A 21,605-nucleotide genomic window follows, 5' to 3' on the forward strand; every position below is an offset into this window, starting at 1 on the left:
ATATCTATTCATCTAAATCTATTCATACAATGTAAGACTTTATAAAGAGAGTGTTTATACAAATGTCAAGTATTTGAACAAAATAATGCCCTTTGACTTAAATAGTGGAACTACATTTGATGCAGAGTATACATTTATGTAGGTGCTTAAATTAAGTAGTGAATGAAATTGACATTGGACGTATGGGCTACCATATCAAAATATATACGTGAGTTGAGAGTGAAGCTGAGTTTTATATTCTTTAAAAAACATGATATCCACTCATGTTCTATGTACCTTAACTCTGTTGAGGGCTCCTTCCGTTTATGCTCACTATAGACACCATGCCACTGTGAGCTGAGGCCTCCACATGGAGTATGAGCCGCTGCACACCTGCTGGTTAACAGCTAACACTCAGCAAATGATCACATGATACAAATGAATTTCTTCAGAATAAATGTAAGAGTGCCTCGATGATAACTGGCTCTTGGGGCCGTGACATGAGACAGGTGCATGCTTTGTCTGGTTGGGGATCCCATCGTGGAAAACGCCTTTACTGAATGCAGAATGAGCCAAAACCAAACTCTTCATTCATTGTTTTGAAAATTATGTTTACCATTTGTCAAACTGAAATGTGCGACGATGAGCGCTAGGGGGCGCTACGTCCGGATGGGAGCACTTTTTATTTCACTCAACGGGGTCAAAGGACACAGCTAGCTTTAGCCAGCTAACTCAGCTACTGAGAACACACCTAACCAGGTAAGGTAGCTCACGTCTCGTCTGGTGAGTGCTTGAGGTTTCACTTAGCAAAATAAGCACTTTAGCCGCGGGATGACCCGACGCTACAAAATAACGACGATATCACCTGCGCCAACCGCCGGTAGTCATGTTTAGCCGGCTGACTATTTAGCTGAACAGGTCAACATTAACGTCAACTGCTAGCTCGGTTGCTAGCAGCTGTCATGTTCTACGTCAGCACAAACCTCAACTCTGTGTAGACGAGCGGAACGTTACACATTTGCGCGAAGGGTCGTGCCCGAAGAAGAATAAGAAGAAGAAAAGAGACCAGCTGGTTTGGAAACATCCACTTTATGAGGTAACATCTCCTGAAGTTACGTCCCTGCCCGCTCCCACGATGAGGAGACTGACCAAGAAAAAGGCTCTGACTCTGGTCAAGGAGTTGGACGCTTTCCCCAAAGTCCCCGAGAGCTACGTGGAGTCCACGGCCAGCGGTGGGACAGGTAACGTAACCATAGACTATCCGCGTCACACAGCAACACCTGACATAATTAATGTGCCTCTTGTTCGTTCTCTCCCCAGTGTCCCTGATCGCGTTCACTCTCATGGCTGTCCTCGCCTTCCTGGAGTTCTTTGTGTACAGAAACACGTGGATGAACTATGAGTACGAGGTGGACAAAGACTTCACCAGGTGAGCGATGACGTGGTGCTCCTTGTGCTTCAGCTCCGCGTCTTGGCCGAGGATGTTAAAGAACTGCGTCTGCTCTTCTCTTCCAGTAAACTGAGAATAAATGTTGACATTACGGTGGCCATGAGATGCCAATGTAAGTACAAAGCAAAGGTCCCAGGTGTGTTCCAGCTCATTCATGCAGTTTAGAAAGGACTCATGGATGTTCTTCATTTGAGTGCAGATATTGGAGCAGATGTCCTGGATCTGGCTGAGACCATGGTTGCTTCTGATGGCTTAAAATATGAACCAGTGAGTACGAGTTCCTTCCTTGTGTTCACGGTTTCATTTAATTTGATGTATTGTAAATATAGAATGAGATCAATGCATGGAATCCTTTTTTTCTTTGTAACAGTAGAGAATTTAATTGAAGCTTGTCTGACTATTGCGTTTTGTCACACTTTAGGTCAACTTTGAGCTCTCCCCAGAGCAAAGATTATGGCACATGTAAGATCCAAGTTCTTGACTTGCATTGAAGTTACATGCCTTAACATCTATTTATGCACCCTTTCTAAATGAATACAAACTCATTTTAATGCAGGATTATTCAGCTGTGATATTTAAATTTAAATCTTATTTGTCATTTTCTGCTCAAACAAATCAATCCCTGGTCTTAATGCAGTATCTAAACATTTATTTCTTGAAATTATAATGCCAATTCCTCCTTTTTAAAATTCTTTATTTATTTTAGTATTCCAAGTCATTTTGTGTTTCCTTAATTGTTCTGTCCCTCTCCGTTAGAACACTTCTGCACATCCAGGAGCGTCTGAGAGTGGAGCACGCTCTCCAGGATTTACTCTTCAAGTCTGCGATGAAAGGAGCTCCTCCCGCTCAGCCTCAAAGGTGCGGCCTCCTTTTGAAAAGCTTGTTTCTCATTGGAACTGATAGATGGTTGAACATGTGATTTACAAATATAAACACAGAATAGTTTGAACCTCCCCTATGTAGTGATCCATATTGTGTTGGTGCTTTACCCCATAGTGAGGACAGCCCCTCTAGCCTTCGTGCCTGCAGGATACACGGACACCTGTATGTCAACAAGGTGGCAGGAAATTTCCATGTTACTGTTGGCAAGTATGTATCTACATGGCAATTCTAATATCTAGAGATGACATTTTTTATAAAGACTCAGTGACCCCTGACCCTTTCAACCTTCTTCAGGTCCATCCCACATCCCAGAGGCCACGCCCATCTAGCTGCACTTGTCAGCCATGACAGTGAGTTTACTCTGCAAATGTTCTCATACAAACATGTTCATTCAAAGTGTAGTTGTTTCTGACATGAAAAACTTTAATATAATTGCTTTGATTTGGTGTCGTGCCACAGCTTATAATTTCTCTCACCGGATTGACCACCTGTCCTTTGGAGAAGTGATTCCTGGGATCATCAACCCTCTGGACGGCACAGAGAAAGTCTCTGCTGAATGTACGTCTGTGTTGTCAAACATCCATTTTTATCGTGATGCACGCCTTCATGCTGGGCTGACATATTTATGTTTGTTTATTATCTCCAGCTAACCACATGTTTCAGTACTTCATCACCATTGTGCCCACCAAACTGAACACATATAAGGTCTCTGCAGACACAAACCAGTACTCCGTCACTGAGCAGGTAGCTTTGCATTTTGGACACTTTTGTACATTTGTGTAGCATTCAGGGTATTATGGTGAATATTTTTCGTATTCCTCAATATTCTCTGCAGGAACGAGTGATAAACCATGCTGCGGGCAGCCATGGAGTCTCAGGAATCTTTATGAAATACGATATCAGCTCACTGATGGTCAAAGTCACCGAGCAGCACATGCCTCTGTGGAAGTTTCTTGTGAGGCTCTGTGGCATCATTGGAGGCATTTTCTCTACAACAGGTAGATACATTTGACTTTAAATGTGTATATTATTGGTACAACATTGAACTTGGTGGGAAATATAACTAATACATTACCGAGAATATTTATTGGCCTTGGTAATGTTAATATTTTTCCTCCACGAGGATGCCATTGAGAGCAAAGACTGTTTTGAAAAATCTTTAACTAATTTAAAATGTTGGATCTTTTTCTCCCTTGCAGGCATGCTCCATGGGGTGGTAGGATTCTTGATTGATGTTTTTTGCTGTCGTTTTCAAATGGGAATCTACAGACATCTTAAGGTAAGCCAATAACACGACCTTTGACCTTGTGATCACTACTTTTAAATTTAAATATAACTCCAGTGATAATTATACATATTTTGCAGGAGGCTCCTCTAAATGAAGACCATACCAGCAACACCTTGATTCCTACGGAGAATGCTGCTCAATAATGAGACCTCCTTCAAATCAGCCCACCACGTCTGCCTAACCCTCTAGACAGCAACGGGATTCTGGGAACATGTTTACAAGTTGTTTTAATATGCAATACGTCCCTGTTTTGTTCATACATTTGTAAATAATTGTATCATTTTATAAACATTTTATTGGTTATAGGTGTTACCGTTCATCCACGTCTGAAGGATTATAATAAATATCTACACGCTTTCACTGGAAATGTGCACAAGGCGGACTGAACACTAATTGCTTTCATCATGTTTGTCGATCTGACCTCCCTGAGTCACACCCACCTCTCAGGCCTGTGTGGTCGGCTTCACGCAATTCCGCTTCTATCATTTGGTTGTTGGCTCTGCTCAATTCTGAGCAAAATAAACAGGCCTCATCAGCTCAAAGGAACCAAAAACCTGTGCGTCTGCGAGAGGTTCCTGACGGGAAATGTGTAACGACTCGACAGCTTTTACATTTTTCAAATGCGCTTGTTTGTAAAAATGAGAAGCTGATTTGTTCAATAAAATTCCTCTTCAAACTTGATCTTGACCCATTTGTAATATTTAACATTCTTATTTTTGTCATGGATCGAAGTATTTAGCCAATTAAGTTTGAAAATTCTGTGTTTTTGGTCCAACCGTCAATAACATTGTATTGAAAAGAAGCAAAATCTCACCTTTGAGAAGCTGGAACCAGAAGATATTTGCCATTTTGATGGAGAATTCAAAAAAAGTTATCAATTCGTCACCTTTGTAGTTTTGTCTATAACAATCCATACAAATTATTTTACACCATGTCAAGAGTTTATTTGACAGTATTTCAGAATATCTTTCAGTAAACAAGTTTTTTGTTTTTTAGCAAAATGTAATATATCAGTACCGTCGCATTTCATAAAAATAGTTGTTCACGTCTTTGAAACTACAGTATCAATGATACAGTAAACCATATTTGTAGGAATACAGCTGTACAAGGTGAATAATACACAATTAACACTACACAGTTATACTTGATCTCAATGGGGATCTATGAACGTGCCATCCTTCACAGGCTCCAATAAAGCATTTTTTTAGTTTTTGTATACAAAATCACTCACAGCAGGCAGGGGCCCGGACAGAGACAGAGGGCTGGATGACATGTCACCTTTTCTGAACTTGGACATCTGTACATACAGTAAACACATTTCCACAGCCTAATAGCATGTTCTCTTATTCACATTGACCACTGTTGTATTCAACCTATCAGGACTAACTAGTGTCTGCGGGTGCATTGTCCTCGTTTACCAGTTTACAAGTACAGCTCGGATGGGCCATCGTGCTGCATTCGCTTATATCCTCACAATGCATTGGGATTCTTTTTAAAACTCCGCTCCTCCAGCAATGAAAAGCTCAAGTGATGTATATGTAATCAGAGCAAACATATTGTTGGGAGCAATGGATGATATTAAATGTAGAAATGCAGGAGGATCGGGCCTTCATCTTGGTCGTCTCAGTTTAACTCTGCTGGTATCAAAACTTTGTGCACAAACGCGGGTTTTAATGCATTTGTGTTTCCCAGGTCATTTTAAGTCTTGAGTTCAGATTCAGGTGCATTCGTTCCATCTGCAACAAAAATAACTAATGATCTTTACAGGATAAAGATGAAATGAGACTCATCTGAAACAATGTCCTGTCTGGATGATAGTTAACAGCTCCACTCTCCCAGAAGAGGATGTAATGCTACTGTATCCCCTTTTAAGCACTAGGGGACAAGGGCAACCATTGACATTTATAAGAGTGCATCATGATTACTGTATATACTGTATACTGCTTGGTAATAAGTCAGAAGAAAACAGGCTCCACAACTCAACAGTTTGCCGACATGTGTGCACGATCATCCGTTTTGCACTCGGTTCCCAAAACAGGTCACAACGTCAACAGCTCTGCATCAGTTTGAGTAAGGCACTCGGCCTCCTCTTCCCCACACCGATGCCCCCTCCCACAGTGATGTGGTACACTTAGCACAGTAAAAGGCATAAAAATGGGAATCTTTCGTGAGCATTAAATGAATACAACAAGGCTTAGAATTCTGCACAATGACTGCATGGTTGACTCGTGATCAAGATGTGTACATAACTCAGAACAGTATTATGAGTTCTTACTAAGCGACTGACTTTTTAGTCAATAGATGAACAAAAAAAATCTTCTTTTTGTCACATTATAGATGGTCAGATCCACAGAGGATATCCTCTCAAAATTCTACCTCTAACTAGACACGTGAGTCCTTGTATAAAGACATGGTGGTTTATATCCATGCACATGACTGCTGCCTCCCACAGCGATCTGACATTACTGACTCGCACCGTCTTTGATATGTAGTGATAGACGAGGCCATGGAAATAGTCATCCTAAAATACTGTTCCGGTGTGTTTTTTTCTTTTATTTACAATGTAGCTAACTACAACACTGCTTCAGAAACGCCAACATGTTTTTGAGATGACCAAATGTACATATTTGTCACATCTTTACATTTACAGGATATGATATATTGGTAGGCATGTGAAATCTTACTGTCAGGCTGTCACTGGGACCAGTGCCATGTCCTCCAGGAGAGTCACTGTCACTGCCGCCCTCTGACCGATTTTTAGTCTCATTCTTCCCGCTGCTTTGAGAAAATGGAGCAAAAGAAAATCTCTGGGATAAACAGATGTGTCTCTCCTGCGAGGAACGCTGTTCCATCTGATGTTAAGTTGCACTAACCCATCTGAGCCGGATACAGTCGAGTAGTTAATGGTACATTTCTTAAGCACAGCTCCGCTCTGAATCAGAAATCGTTGCTCCATCTGTGATCAGAACATTAGCTGTTGCACCTACGGGTCCAAAATGCATCAGTCTCCATCAGGTATACACCATATGTTACAATAGCTGTGAAGTTCCTCTGCTCTTTAAGGTGGTGGGTGTAATATGTATCTCTTAAGGACAAATAAAACATAAAATATGATTTTAGAAGAACTGGACAGCAAGAGAGGGGGAAGGAAATGGACAGATTCTCTAAAACATCTGAAGGGGAACCGAATGGAAAGCCAGAAAGTGTGATCCGGTCCAAACCAGCAAGATCCATTCTACCTGCTCACTGTGGAGGTCCAGGACCTCAGGGTGCCGGGCAGTTTGTCAGACCCAGGGACGTTCCAGGGCCCAGGGGAGGCTGCAGCGCTCCTCGCGGGAGGATCTTCCACGGTGGTAGACGGGCAGCAGAGCCCACTGTGGCCACTGGCCCTCTCATCCTCTCTGGAGAAAAGACCTCTGGACACCGGCCTCTCCTGGAGGCTGACATGTCCGTCTCCACTGCCTAGAGAGGCTCCGTTGAAATTCACACTCACGTAAGGGTCCCACGGCCAGACAGCGCTCATGGCCTGTGTGTGCAGGCCCTTTCTCTCACAGCAGGGGGAGTAAGTTTCCCGCTGTCTCTCTCTTCTTTCTACAGACCTTGCCAGGGCAGCTTTGGGAGGCAAAACACAAGGCTTTCGCTCGCCTGGTCCGCAGTCCAACTCTCCAGATCCCTGTTGGCTTCCCTGCCCTCTGATGATACCCTTCCGGTGGGTGGACCTGCCACCTGTAGCCCCTCTCACGGAGCTGTGGTCTGTCGGCTGTGGAGCTTTATCTGCCATGCACACTGTGGCCTCTAGAGGGAGCTGATGTGGGGTGACCAGGGCTGAGGCTAGATGGGATGAGAGCAATGGATTCAGGTAGGGCTCGAGGGTCACTTCCTGCAGGGCAGGGTGGGCTGTAGAAAAGGTATCCCAGGGGGCGGCACAGTCTGTCAGGGGAGAAGGTGACATGCTCAGGTGGACTGATTTTAAAGCAGAATGACACAACGCAGCATGCACATGCACACAGAGATCGAGGAGAGGGAAAACGCAGAGAGAAAGAAATAAAAACATCCACAACAATACAAAATAAACACAAGATCCTAATACAATATCAGACAAATTTGCATGCAAATATGTGGGAGCTGCACAGACCTCGTGTGTATTGTCATGTGAGACGATATTCTTTCAGTGCTTGAAAACGATTACCATTGACAGTTATGTGACAGACTGAAACTGAGCAGATTGATTTCACACAGTCTACTTCACAGCCCTCTTCAGAATGATACAATGTCATCTGGAGGGTCACTTCAAACCCTATTGCTCTCTCACTACAACACACACACACACACACACACACACACACACACACACACACACACACACACACACACACACACACACACACACACACACACACACACACACACACACACACACACACACACACACACACACACACACACACACACACACTCTACTTTGCCATGCATAACCTCATGATCATGCCCAGTGCAAACAACACTGATCAGAATGGAAAGAGAGACATGCAGTTTTTCACAAACCGTGTCTTTAGAGTGGCCCATTAGGAAGAAATAGGGGGAGCTTAGTGTGTCACCTTTCATGCACATGGAGAGGTTGGAAGGTACCATTCCTGAGGGAAGGCAAGTAAAAGCCTATACCAATCATTAGACTTAAGACAGAGGGGTTAAAACCTACACAGGATAAAGAGAAGGTTGCTATTCTACTTTGATCCAAATCGTTTTAATAGTTTCACTTCAGACAACAGTAGACGAGACTGAGGAGCGAGGAGTAAAATGTAGATTTATATTAATGTATGTTAATATGTTCTTGAGTAAAACATATAGCATTTGCAGGAAAAGCCATTGTGGTTAAAACAGTAAGGTTGAACCTCAAACAATGAATCTTGCGCACAAAAGTGAGAGAGAAATCAGGACGGAGGCTAAGGAGATATAACAGAAGGAGTTTGACGCTACGACAGGAGAACCCACCATATTCTGGCACCTGTCCTGTGCCGCGCTTAAGCAGCAGTCTGACCCGCCTGCCTCCCGCCTTGATGAGTTCAATGGCACGGGCGTGAGTCATGTCCCGAGTACTGTCCCCGTTAATCTCTATGATCTGATCCCCTACCTGCGGGAAGGGGGGGGGGGGGGGGGCACACAGAGCATAAGGTCAAATTCTGCCAGCCCTCTTTATTCATAGAAAATAGACTTTAACACAGCCGTAGTAAATTCCTTCCACCGGGCGACCGAGGAATAAGAGCTATTATTAACTGCCTGGTTGGAGTGCACCTCGACACCACACATGCACCTACAGCATAATGTTACCGATATACTGCAGTCACATGCAGTGGACGTGGCAGACAGTAAAATCAAGATTTGACTTAACAGAAGGAGTGAAGGATAGTAAGCATGCTGCAGAAGGAACACAGCAGGGTTTTTTTCTTTTTTTAAAGGCAAAAAATCTGTGTTGAATTCAATGTTACACCATCTGTAAGTAAATAAATCCCACACAAGAGTGTTGTGTTATATTATCTTAGATGGTCAAGATGGACAAATCGGCATTGTGCAGCTTCTCAGTTCCCACTTCTGTATTTCTCAAAACAACCATTATCACTTACAACAATCCCATCATCTCATAAACAGCTTTTCAACATGTCACCTCACCCTCATCCTTCCGTTTCGTATGGCGGGACCGTCTTCAGCCAGGCGCAACACAAACAGGTCCATCTTGTACTCTCTGCCCCCCCGGATACTGAAGCCAAAACCCTTTGCGCTTTTCTCCAGCTCCACCGTGAAGTAGTCATAGTCCTGCAGGAGAAATGCAGACACCTTGCAACAAACCCACTGCAAACAAATCACCGTGTAACACTGTGCAACAGTTGGTTCTTGGTGTACCTGGTGTCTGAAGTCGGGAGGGATGCCCAGAGGAAACTGGGCCGCTGCAGGGTGCTGTCTGAAGTCCAGCAGACCGGGCGGGTGTCTGTAGTCCAGCGTCGGCGGCTGTCTGTAATCACTAACTGGTGGGTGACGATAGTCTACTGGAGGTTGCCTGTAATCAGTGAAAGGAGGATGCCGGAAGTCAGGTTTGACATCCTGTCTGGCTTTAACCTCTGACCTGTGAGGAGAGAGTACAGAAATAGTCAGAGGAGAATGCACACTCTCTCTCTCTCTCTCTCTCTCTCTCTCTCTCTCTCTCTCTCTCTCTCTCTCTCTCTCTCTCTCTCGTGAGAGAGGTAATGCCTAAACGTGTAGGATTGTGTATCGTGTGTAACATTGGAGATTAGTTTGTGTGTGCAGCTGAGGAAGCTCACAACAAAAAAGGATGGAAATAAAATATCACGCTCTGTTCTGAAACTTTTATCCAGCTCCCACATGTGAAAGGGCCATAAATCCACAGCTCTGGGAGTGCTGCTCCTGATCTGAGACTCACATGCACACACTTAAACCTTCATAGTTTTAATATGGAAGAGGGCCTGAATGCCGGGCTCCTGCATTATAGAAGAGATACCTTAAAGTAAATTATTCACTGACACCGTGGGAGCTAAGTGGTGTTACGCAATAAAGTAGAAACCAGCCTGAAGTGGTGTTACGCAATAAAGTAGAAACCAGCCTGAGACTGGGAGCCGGTCTGCAGTCACAGGTTTCCTTCATGGTGAACATTTAGAGACACAGCGTGAGATCCGTCACAAAGTGCTCCCGATGAGTACAAACAAGCCCCTCCCCCTCGGTGGCGTCTCACCTGCCGTCGTGGAGGTAGAGCTGTGGAGGGGGGCCCGCGGGCTGGCTGACCGGGCTCTGCTGGGTTCCAGCTGGTGCAGGATGGGGGGCCGCGGTTACAGGAGGGCCAGTCACTGTCTGGCTGGTCTGTGCTGGTGTCTGGCCGGGCTGCCCGGGTATCTGACCCGTCTGGGAGGCCACTTGGCCGGGATGGGTGCCTCCTTGGCCTGGCTGTGCTACAGGGCTGTGCTGGTTCTGGGGGCTGTGTTTCTGGGTCATTGGGCTCTGCTTCTCTGAGCTGGGGCCAGAGTGGGATCCTGTGACGGACAGAAGTTGAGACAAGCTTTCACCAGAAAGAAGATGCACACAATGCAGAGACTGCAGGTTGTTGTTCTGACATCTGATTGATTGGGACTGGGGAAAACCTCTCTTCCTGTTTTTTTGCTCCATTCTGGCTTAATCTATGTAAAAGTGTTTTACGCTTCAGAATACTGATGCATTTTATGTGTAAAGAAATATGAAATATACTCATAAAAGACACAGCAAGTGGATTTGAGCATTTTTTCTATCAGGGGAAATCTAACCAAGCAGCTGCATGAAGCGCGTAACATAATTTGGTTTTGTGTGACACAGAATCACTTACCCTCCTCTGGTATGATGTGCAGTGTGACTGTTAGCCCAGCATCTTTAATGAGCTTGACGATATCTGCGTGCGGCATGCTGATGATGGATTGTCCGTTTACAGCCAGGATCCGGTCGCCCACCTTCAGCTTCCCACATCGGTCCGCCGGGCTGCCCTCGATGATCCGTCCTATTTTATGGGGCACAGCTGGAAACAAGCAATAACGCAACACTTTTTAATTAAGACCAATTCAAGAACAGATTTAATAAGCAAACACTTATTTAAGTTTGATCTCAGCTCAGAAAAGTTCTGATAAGAAACACCACAAAATCAATTTAATTGTTAAGAGAGGCCAAGCTCACTGGTTATTAGAAAATCTAATATAATGGATATTATACGTTGAGTCGGTTTCTTGAGTGGCCATGCAGAACAAACAAGGCTCACAAATACGTTTAACATATTTTAAATTCATAAACAAATTAAATTAAACAACAAAATCACACCAACAATCCACCACACATGGGATCCTTGGTCGTCAAGATTCATTAAGTCCTCGTTTCAGAAGCAACCTTCAGGGCCCCAGACAGCAGAAACTCACTGATGACGGAGGCGTTCTCCGGTCTGTTCAGGGAGCTGATGATGACAAAGCCGAAGCCCTCATTGTCCTTGCGGTGAATAACCACGTCACTGGTTTGCAGGGCGGATCTCTCCGGAGGGGAGGTGGCAGTCGGCACCACCACCGCCGGAGGGCCTGAAGCCGAGGCTGCGTCGCTGCGTGGGGAGCTGTGTTGGGTCGACACGGAGCCGGGGCTGCGTCCATTCACAGGGCACAGCTCACCTGGAGGAGAGCGAGCATGAGGACAGAGAGCATCCTGTCAAGAAGTCCGACTTGTTTAAAAAAGGGGAAATGTTATGCCCTGCTCTGATTTTAATAGAGTGAAGAAACAAACATGTCCTTACCAGGCATTTGCACTCTCCTTCTCACAGTCAAGCTGACTTGACCGTTGCGCGCGGCTGCGTGCATCAAGTCTATTACGTATTTGTGTGGTTTCCCAGCAACCACATTTTTATCCACAGAAATGAGCTCGTCCCCGGGTCGAAGCCGCCCATCGCGCTCAGCGGGGGTGTTCTCTATTATAGCTCCGATAACAATCTGTTCAAGGACAATCAATATTAGCAGCATAGAAGAAGGTGAAGAGGATGAAACAGAGACAGTGTCAAATCACAAAATAATTGCACCGTCCAGGTTGGAAACTCTTTGGGGCCATGGTAGCCTTTATTTCCACCTTCTCGTAATTCTCCTGCTGCATTCTTCTGTATCATAGTTTACATTTTTTAGGAAGGCATTCCTTTAGAAGGTCGTGAGCGGTTAGGCCCGAGTGAAAAAGCCAAGTAGTGCTTGTGTGCAGGTTCACGTGTGCAGTGTATGTTGGTGTGCTACTCGATGAAGTGTGACATGAGGTTAGGTGCAGGTTGGATGAGGTTAAATGTGTGGGTGGTCCAGCCCGTCCCATACGAGCCTTGTCACGGGCGTCCGGACTCACAGCCTGCACGGCCTCGTCTCCCCCTAGGATACGAAAGCCAAACCCGGTCTTCTCTCTCAGGAGGTGCACCTCCACCTCTTCATACTCTGGACCTGAGGCACAAACAGCGTTAATTAACAATCAGCTCATATTAAGCCAAAATAATGCTCCATTTCTCATGAACCGAGTTGCAGTACTTACGTCTGCTCTCATAGATGGCCCTCGACTTCTCATAAAGGTCATAGGGGTCAGGTTTGTTGAGGTCGAAGCCCTCGGTGGAGTCAGGCACAGACGTGCGGTGCTGCGGCTGGTTTGGGAACGGCGTCCCAGGTGGCAGAACCGGGCCGGACAGGTTTGCTTGGGGGCTGCCGTGTGGATCCCACTGGTCGGGCAGCTACAAGGAAAGCAGCAACAACGGATATTTTTAGAGAGTCTCATGTCTGTTTCTGGCACATTGATGTCTTCCTGTAGGAAGGAATGTCACTGCACCATGCACTGATCTAAACTAAAATGATGTGTGTAGATATAAATAAAAAGAATACAATGTGCAAACTGGTTAATGTCTTTTAACGCTAATTGATCTCCATGAAAATTGTTTGATTTATGTAAAAATCAAGTAAAACAACTGATTTAAATGGCTAATTGTGTGCAGACAATAATGTCAGGTATAATGGATGATGGGGGATGATCAACAGGCTTGAACAATGATACAAAAAGCTTCTGTTACTCAAATATACAATGCATACAAATAGCTATCTGGCCATGGGTCAAATTTGACACTATGTGTGAATATTCTAATAGCATGAATGAGCGCTGATTGTATAAGCAGTAGCAGCTGCAGTTTAAGTATAAATCTGAAGAGCTTTTCCCCAGCTGGTGAGGTGTGAGATCGGATGAGATCCCACCAAACAGCAGGTCACGGCGGGCTGTCTCACAATAGAAGCAGAAGCCAAACACCTCTGAGGCAACACAGCCTTTCATGAAAAGCGCTGATCTTACACGCTTCAATCTTACCTTTCTGCTTCAACAAACAAATCTGCTTCAGACTCACATTTTCTCTCTGTCATTTTTTTTCCCCTCCAAGTCAAACACATGCACATCTACACAAAAGCAGAAAAACGTTTGCTTCAACCATCGTACCTGTTTGGAGGCCTTACGAGGCGAGACGTGGCCTAAGGATGAAAAAGAAAACAGTTTATAGAGAGCAGGCTGTGAAATTCTTCCAATAAACAAAAATACAGACAACTTATAACTTTAATCAAGCCTGTGTGCAGAGGGTTTTATACATTAGATACAATCGCTAAATGACCTCAGTTTGATGACTTATTATTTCTGTTTTTACTTGTTTATGTAATTCTTCCTAAATTCGTTTAGTTGTTACATTTGTTTTCAACATAATTACATCATTGGAAATTGCAAACACACACACACGTCATATTTAATCTGCATGTAGGGAGCGCTGTACATCACAACACGGCTCCCCTGTGACTCCACTGAATCAAAGACATGCAGCCCATTTATGCTGCTGAGACCCAAATACATACATTTACACATTAGGGGATCAAATGCAATGGCTGTTTTGTATGCACATGCAGTTTGAATCTTTACACGTGTGGATATAAATGTGAGACTAACTTGACTCCTGTATCGCTGATGAGTCCTTTAATAGACATGGGATTTTGAGAATACTGATATATTTAATATTTATTCAGTTTACAAGATTTCCTAAGAAATGTCGGAGACCCCAAAAAGAAATATTTATGGAATTACTTCCCAACTACATCCGCCTGCTTGGTAGACGTGAGATGAAAGCCCGTAACAGAGGAGCAGAAAAGCAGAACTTTCTGAAGAAGCCAAGTCAGTGAGCAAGGGGAACTTCAAGAGAAAAATACTAAAGACCACTGCCAGAACATGTGTTTACAAAATTAAAATTAAAATGTATTTATGACATTCTTACACTTGCATCCTTTTTTCCCCTCAACATTTTCCAAACCCAGACAACTGTTTACAAAGGGAAACTAATCATTTTTCCCCATGAAAATCTTCCCCATTTTGTAAATGAATGTCCCTGGAGAGTCGACAAGAGAACATGAGGAAATAAAAACCCTCTCTGTACATAAATGCACAAACATAAAGACGATATGACGAGAACTGTCCACGGTGCTGAAACCAGGAGGCTGGGACTAACAACCACGTCCTTAAGGGAAGCCTTTAAGGATATCTAATTATTAATTCCTAGGAAACTCTCCTTATGACCCAATAAGGGAAATGAGTGTGAGCTACAAGGCAACTGTCAATTCATATTATCGAGATGCGTATTTTTCACAGGCATTTAAGCTTAATTTAAATGCTAATACCATTCATCAAAGTATGTGGCGGATGTGTGGCACGTATGAATGCTGATGAATTACACGCGGGTGATCGGTAGAGAGGCTTCATGTGGCCACTCTCTGGACTCGTCAGTGGTCAGACCGTCTGGCAGGCCGGCCTCAGACTAGCCTGCTGAGTTCTGGATGGCCTTCAGATCGGCCTGATTGGCTCGTGCAGCGGTCACACTTTTCTTCACAGCCGTGATCTGCATCCTCATTGGTGCTGCAAAGTGTCTCTAGCCTGTGGTTGGCTCCGCTTCAAACTGGGATGTCAGGGGGACCGAGCTGTGAACACGACCAGAGCTCAGTGTAACTCTGGCAGAGTGCCCACGCTACAGCAGCCAGACACACACACACACACACACAGACACACACAGACAGACTCACACATACAGCGCAAGTGTAACACCCTGTCCGTTATACACACAGTCCTGATTCTCTCGGTCTCACATTTGAATTCATGTGTGCAAGCTAAATTCCTTTGATGTTCTGCACAGAAATCCTACATCGGTGAAGACAAACAAGATGAAACATTCCTGACATTTTGTACAGCTGAGTCACTGTAAAGGACCGTGTCCTTCCTCGTACCCTGCAGCGAGGAGAGCAACACAGTCAGACTCAGAGGGGTTCCTGGTGTGTCAGGCTGAGTTCTTTGATAGCCATATCTATTGCAACTTGAAGACAGATCTGTGTATCTACATTTAATGGAGCGTTATTCCTCGTCTCGGGTGTATTTTAAATCTCAGCATCCTTTTTAAATGGCGTATCCAGCAGTGAAACGTGAGCATATATCTTTGCAAAGGTCAACCACCAGGTGGCAGATGTTGGCTTTGCATGGTCAGAGATGTTGGAGTCGACATTTGATCTCAGCTGCTCACCTACACTCATGCACGCTGACACACAGTAACACACTAAATGTTTTCCATGTAATAAACACCATATACACACATACAATCTGTTCACTAGGACGGCGCAACGGTTCATAAATACATGTGAGGTTTAATAATGTACTGTCACTGGAAACAGGACTGGTTTAAGTCTGTAAAACACTTCAGATGTGTCAAGATCATCAATGTGGGTTGATCGCTTTGATTGCTTTCATGTCTGCATTAATAATGATTGTCACCATTCAATTCATTAAACTCAAGTTGCATATGAGACAGATTGTTTTTCGCCCCTTTTAAATACAATTAAAAACAATTCATCAATTAATAATTAATCTAATAATTGGTCATCTATCATCTAAGATAAAATGCTATCCCTAGACAGCCTTGATGAATAAATGAGCAAGAAAAAGAGAAAAGCAGTTGGATGGCACATCAAAAGCAGACAGTGAACTTAACTGTGCTTCTTTAAATGACCAGAGGACGAATGTTTTTCATTCAGGTTGCTAAATGGTGCTGCACTTTAGCCGTGGTGGGGGTTGAGTGTCTTTGTGTTTGTCAGATGGCCGCGGGCTCAGAGGTCCAAGCTTCCCGGCTAATTAGCAAGTCAAATTCTACCCTGTGACCACAACACCTTTTAGAGAATCAGTGCAAGCGCACGCCGAACAAATAAACCTTTCCCTTCCAAATTCATTCTTAGCAGGTGGGCAATCTGACAAAATGGCCACACTCCTCTTTCCTGCAACGTTATTAATCAATTTATTTATTTCTCAGAGCGATGGCATTTAGTCATCTCATTTAGCTTCAAGAGAAAAGCTGGTGTTGAGCATCTCGGTGCAGTGCTGGTTACAGGAGACTCTGGCCGGGTCCAAACACAGAAACAGCCAACAATGAAAGCTGTTAAAAAGTAATGTTGATGCTTACAATTTAAGTGTGTGGAGGGGGGGGTGGGGGGGGGGCAGATACCAATCTACAAGAATAGTTTTCCAGACGGACAGAGTTGTGTTGCGGTCAATCCGTAAAAGCGGGGTCAATTTCCTGTATGTGTAAAATAATACTTTTTCTTCTTTGAGACACAATACCTAAATATGAAGAGACGTTGGTCAGAGACAGGTATACGTGTTCTTAGTTTAGAGCTTTTGGGTTTATATTTTCTCTTGTCCTGAACCCTGCATCACGTCAAAATTGACCAATTATGAATCCGTAACACGGTGAAAAGGGTGTTTGTGTAATCACAGCGAGTGCTCGGGCAGAACAGGGGGACGCTGCAGCCTGTTTGCCAGCTCAAAAAGACGCTCTCCAAAGTCCTTTCTCTCCAAAGCATATGACACTAAATGACTGCATTTATTCTGAAGATGAGTGGGAACGAAACCGCTTCCCCACAGCGGTGCTGGTGCCTTCCATCCACAGAGCTGCACTCTTACCCAAACTCACACTGCTTTTTAAAATCTAACCAGCCGCTGATTGACTGCATCTCAAAAGCCTTTTCCTTTGCTGCTCCAGTGAGAAACATCGGTGACCAGAGATAAAGCCGCTTTTAGAAAATACAACACTTCTTTGGATTTCTGCTAACTCTGTCCACCAACTTTAATATTCTCTGCATGTGTTTTCACATTTGAAGATACATTAGAGACGGAGTAAAGTGAGTACGTCACACCCCAAAACGTGGCATCAACCGCGATTCTCAAGCTGAATGATTAAAACTATTTGCATTGGTAAGCAGAAATCTCTGCTTTAAAACGTTTGGGGGCTACCAGAGGTGGCAAAGGGTTGATTACTCATGTTATGTAGAATATATATATATTCTCTATGGGCACGGCCTGCACACAGGAGACGTCTGCAGTCAAACGATACCTTGAGTTCATCAAATCTTTACAGCGACCTGTCAGCAGCTGCACCAATAGCGACGGAGAAGGTGAAAACCATTAAAACATCAACACGCCGCATGGATCGAACTCTGATGGCTCACAAACCGTCGGCTGCGCAGCAAGCGGCTCGTAAAGCGGATCCCTGTAAAACCGCCCGGTCCAACATCTCGTCTCTGAACTTCAGATCCAGTCTCGCGTTTCAAATCAGAACGTAAACACAGAGCAGCACACGGAACCGGAGGTCAGGACCCAGCAGAACCCCGAGAGAGAGCTGCCTGCCCACAGAAGCGATGGGGAGGGGTACCATGCTAGTGAAGGTCTCCACAGAGTCATTGACCCGTCATGGCCAGCCTCCAGAATGTGTTTAGAAACTCTTTAAGTAGACGGAGTAAGACTTTAAGTAAAATGTTTAAAAATGTTTTTTCCAGTCTGTCATAATATATCCTGGGGCTGCTTTTGCAATGAACTAATTTCCCCAAAGGGAGCATCCAAATTTTGTTTTTTTCGTAACAAACATACTAAAAATATTGGTCTGTTAAATAATTCTGAATGAGCACATTCACAGTCACTGTTATTTAAAAAAATAATACAATATTTGGCCCAGTTTTGCACTTTTACTTTACATTCTTCTGCTTTGTAAACTATTCAACATTCCAAAATATGATTTAATGTACAGACATAGATAAAGGGCTTCTATGCTTTGAATGTGTTCATAAATAGAAAATAGAACATTATCGTAATCAAAATCTCTTCTGCTCTCTCGGCTTCTCTCCTTTCAAGCTGCAGCTGGGGTTGAAGATCCACCGTAACACGATATTTAGACTATATTTAGCTGAACAGTTCCTCTAGCACTGGATCCTTTTTTATTTAGTTAAAAATGATCTTTTAAAAAAAAAGGTATCCAAAGGCCCCTTTTGCTTTACTACCGACATCATGTGTCACCACAAGACAAAGAGCAGTCAACAGGAAAAGAGGCGTTGAATATTATTTGATTTTGACTACGGTATCTTCATAAAAAATTACATTTATAGACCCCAAAGACACAAGAAATAATAACCAATAATTACAATTTAACATCATGTTTCTGTTCTGTTTATCTGACAGCGGATCAGTTTCCTTGTGAACGAACAACAGAAAGAAGGACTGTGTCTTAGAAGCATGAGACAGTCACACAGAGGACGTCGCTCACCCGTCGCTCCTCTCTGGATGAGGAGAGTCGCCTCGGCGCCCACGGGACACTCTTTGAGCATCTCCACCACTCGTCCATGTCCGGCTGCAGCCACCGGCTGCTGGTTCACCTCCAGGATCAGGTCCCCCTCTGCGAGCCCCGATGCCCCCTGTGAGCCCGGGTCCAGCACCTGCACCACAGCACCACAGGTCACCGCGTTGGATCACACTAAACACCTGCACATGCTATCATTTTGTGTTGAAAGACATTATTTCCACATTTTTCTGTTAATGTTTCAAAAAAGTCCATCCAAAACCGGCCTCTATTTAAAATCATATTGGTTTAGAAACACCGTGCGTCAAGATGATTTCAGCGTTTGCCTTTTCTTTTAAAGAATTTGTTTTTGAAAATCATTTGTGAAAGAATCTTGAAAAACACTGAAAAATGCAGCAAGAACTTAAGTAAATGCAGAGATTTGTTAAAAGAAAAACGAGACTTGAATGTGGAACATAAGACGATAAAAATATGTTTAACCTTCAACAGGTATGAGAATTACACCACCTATCTTCTCTATCGCATTCTTTCAGGCATTCCTTATCAAATAGTCCAGTCTTTCAAACATTCACTACTCCGTTAGTAGATCTCTATTCTCTTTATACCTCGTGACGTGGACTGAATTAAATTGACCTTCAATGTGACACTCGTCTTGCTCCCTGAATTCAGCAGACTTTGGTAAGAACACATTTACTCTCTGAATCAGCGACAAATCAAACACCTCTGTGTTCTAAAGTGAATGAGATGTACTGATGGTGGTGATAGTCACCTGTTTGACCCGTTGACCAGTGGGACTGTCTGCAATGGTGAACCCAAATCCCTCCGCCCCCTTCACCATGGTGACGGTGAGAAACTCCGCCCCCTGTGCCGTGTGCCCAGCAGCACCTGCAGCCCCGGAGGAGGCCATGGACACGTTGTCGTCGTGAGGCGTGAGTCCGGATATGGAGCCGGGCGTGGTGGGCGGCAGAGACGAGCCATCCAGATGCGTGTCCCCGGGGTGGGGGGCTCCTGCCTGGCCCAGAGCCTGAGGAGGGAGCTGGGAGCTCAACGACAGATACTCCAGGTAGGGGTCGTAGCTGCTGCGGCCGTTCACCACCAGGGGACGGTGCTCCATGCCGATGGGCGTCAGAGAAGCGCTCGCCGCGCCACTCGGGTCCTCGGGGTCAAAGGGCAGGGGGTAGCCTCGACACAGCACAAGGGTCACACTCTGACCGATCGGCACGGACTGGAAAAGCTTCACCACATCGGCGTGTGTGGTGCCAAGCACACAGATGTCATTGATGTAGACAATGACATCACCTGTGAGAGACAAAACGGCTTCAGACACACTCACGCTGTGTCACGTGATTTGGTCTCAATGGTTGGTGCCGGTCAGTACGGGGGCTGCGTGGGCAAGGAGGGAGGACTTTAATAGTCAAAAACAAAATCAAAACCACTCCAACCAAAAAAGGGGGAGAAGGAGGAGAAAGCAAAAACAGCCCAAAACACAAGGACCTGGACATGAAAACACCAACAGACATGACACAGAACGACATGTAATGACTCCACACAAGACCAGAGACTCACGGGGCTTAAATACACAAGGGAGGTGCAGGTGATTGGACACAGGTGAAAAGGATCAGGCAATCACAGGACAGGAAGTGAAGTTACCCAGGGACACAAGAGACATGAAACTACAAAATAAGACAAGAACCCAAACCGTGACAAACTATGCTGCAAAAAACACTGCTTGTCACCGTGTTTTGCATCTCAGCGGCATCAGGACATGCTGAAGCAACACGGTAAAAGCACTCTGTCCCTCTTAAGCGCCTTTTAGGAATTTACACTTGTAGATTGTCTCCAGTTCACTGTGTACAGCAACACGAGAGATGGAGACGGAGTGGGTGTCTCGGTCTGTCTCTGTGAATATGGACTGGTGAACCTTAGCACTACAGACACTAATAATGAAATTTTTCAGTATTTAAACACATTAGTTACACCTGGCAACAGTTTGAAGTGATGGGTCATGCGTGATGTGTTATTATGAGCCAAAGCAATGATTGAATCTGTGCAAGAAAGGTTGTCTTTGTCAGGTGACTCTTTGCTGGCAGCGTCTACTCTACCGAATGCATTTTATAATCACGTTCACGTCACTGGGTTGATTACCAGATAACTGACATTTATTTTGTTAAAAATCCTTAAAATGAAGAAACAAAAAAATCACAAATGCGACTCGAGATCCTCTCTGCTGTATTTTAAATGTGTGGAGTTTTGAATTCTGGTATTAAAGTCACAGCCCCATGACAAATGCAGCTGCCTCAAATCCCTCTCTGTCACACATGCACACTCCCTTTAGCATGTGCAAACACACATACACACGTCATACATTTTACATGCACAGCCATGCACAATCCCTAAGAGCAATGCTGCACAGCTCAAATAGGCCAGTAAATCTCAGCCTGGGAGTGCCTGTGTGCCTGTGTGCATGCGTAAATGTGAATGTGTTGGCACAAGCATGTGTGTGAGCTGCTCTGGCAATGTCACAGAGCGGAGAGGAAACAAGTTGGAGGGAGAAAGGGAGGGAGAGAGAGACAAAAAAGGGCTGACGGACAAGAATAGATGGATGAGAGAGAGGGAAATAAACTAGAAGTGGAGAGAGAGGGGGGGTGAAAATATACCGAGGCTGAAAGCAGAGGAGAAGTGTCAGATAGCGTGCTTAGATAAGGAGGCATATTAAAGGGTAAGCCAGGGAGACAAAGAGAGGGCTGGGGATAAAATAGAAAGAGATGGATTCCAGATGAAAGAGAAACTGATAGGGG

The 21,605-nt window shown here is 44.5% G+C and overlaps 2 protein-coding genes across 10 annotated transcripts in view; one reads left to right on the forward strand and one right to left on the reverse strand.

The window, feature by feature from the left end:
- Positions 1-655: 655 nt before the first annotated feature.
- ergic2 (ERGIC and golgi 2) lies at positions 656-4,280 on the forward strand. Its single transcript, XM_037450532.2, has 13 exons — positions 656-1,220; positions 1,300-1,408; positions 1,495-1,541; positions 1,629-1,696; positions 1,851-1,891; positions 2,186-2,287; positions 2,426-2,518; positions 2,606-2,661; positions 2,771-2,869; positions 2,958-3,055; positions 3,147-3,309; positions 3,511-3,590; positions 3,677-4,280. The coding sequence occupies exons 1-13, from the start codon at positions 1,115-1,117 to the stop codon at positions 3,740-3,742; spliced, it is 1,128 nt and encodes a 375-aa protein (XP_037306429.1). The 5' UTR covers positions 656-1,114; the 3' UTR covers positions 3,743-4,280.
- Positions 4,281-4,518: 238 nt separating this feature from the next.
- Positions 4,519-21,605, reverse strand: part of LOC119195540 (membrane-associated guanylate kinase, WW and PDZ domain-containing protein 2-like) — a 54,057-nt gene continuing 36,970 nt past the window's right edge. For 3 of the 9 annotated variants that reach the window (XM_037450526.2, XM_037450523.2, XM_037450529.2), the window contains exons 10-22: positions 19,577-20,106; positions 18,775-18,943; positions 13,605-13,636; positions 12,666-12,858; positions 12,462-12,577; positions 11,902-12,094; positions 11,540-11,779; positions 10,963-11,148; positions 10,342-10,636; positions 9,498-9,717; positions 9,267-9,410; positions 8,592-8,730; positions 4,519-7,529 (exon numbers count right to left, since the gene is read on the reverse strand). In XM_037450526.2, the coding sequence (XP_037306423.2) occupies positions 6,835-7,529; positions 8,592-8,730; positions 9,267-9,410; positions 9,498-9,717; positions 10,342-10,636; positions 10,963-11,148; positions 11,540-11,779; positions 11,902-12,094; positions 12,462-12,577; positions 12,666-12,858; positions 13,605-13,636; positions 18,775-18,943; positions 19,577-20,106 (3,152 nt within the window). In that variant the 3' untranslated portion in view covers positions 4,519-6,834. Of the gene's footprint in view, positions 7,530-8,144; positions 8,256-8,591; positions 8,731-9,266; positions 9,411-9,497; positions 9,718-10,341; positions 10,637-10,962; positions 11,149-11,539; positions 11,780-11,901; positions 12,095-12,461; positions 12,578-12,665; positions 12,859-13,604; positions 13,637-18,774; positions 18,944-19,576; positions 20,107-21,605 lie in introns of all 9 variants that reach the window. The other 6 variants (XM_037450531.2, XM_037450524.2, XM_037450530.2 and 3 more) reach the window with 5 other exon arrangements.

Source organism: Pungitius pungitius, chromosome 6 (assembly GCF_949316345.1).
Source record: "Pungitius pungitius chromosome 6, fPunPun2.1, whole genome shotgun sequence".
NCBI lineage: Eukaryota > Metazoa > Chordata > Actinopteri > Perciformes > Gasterosteidae > Pungitius > Pungitius pungitius.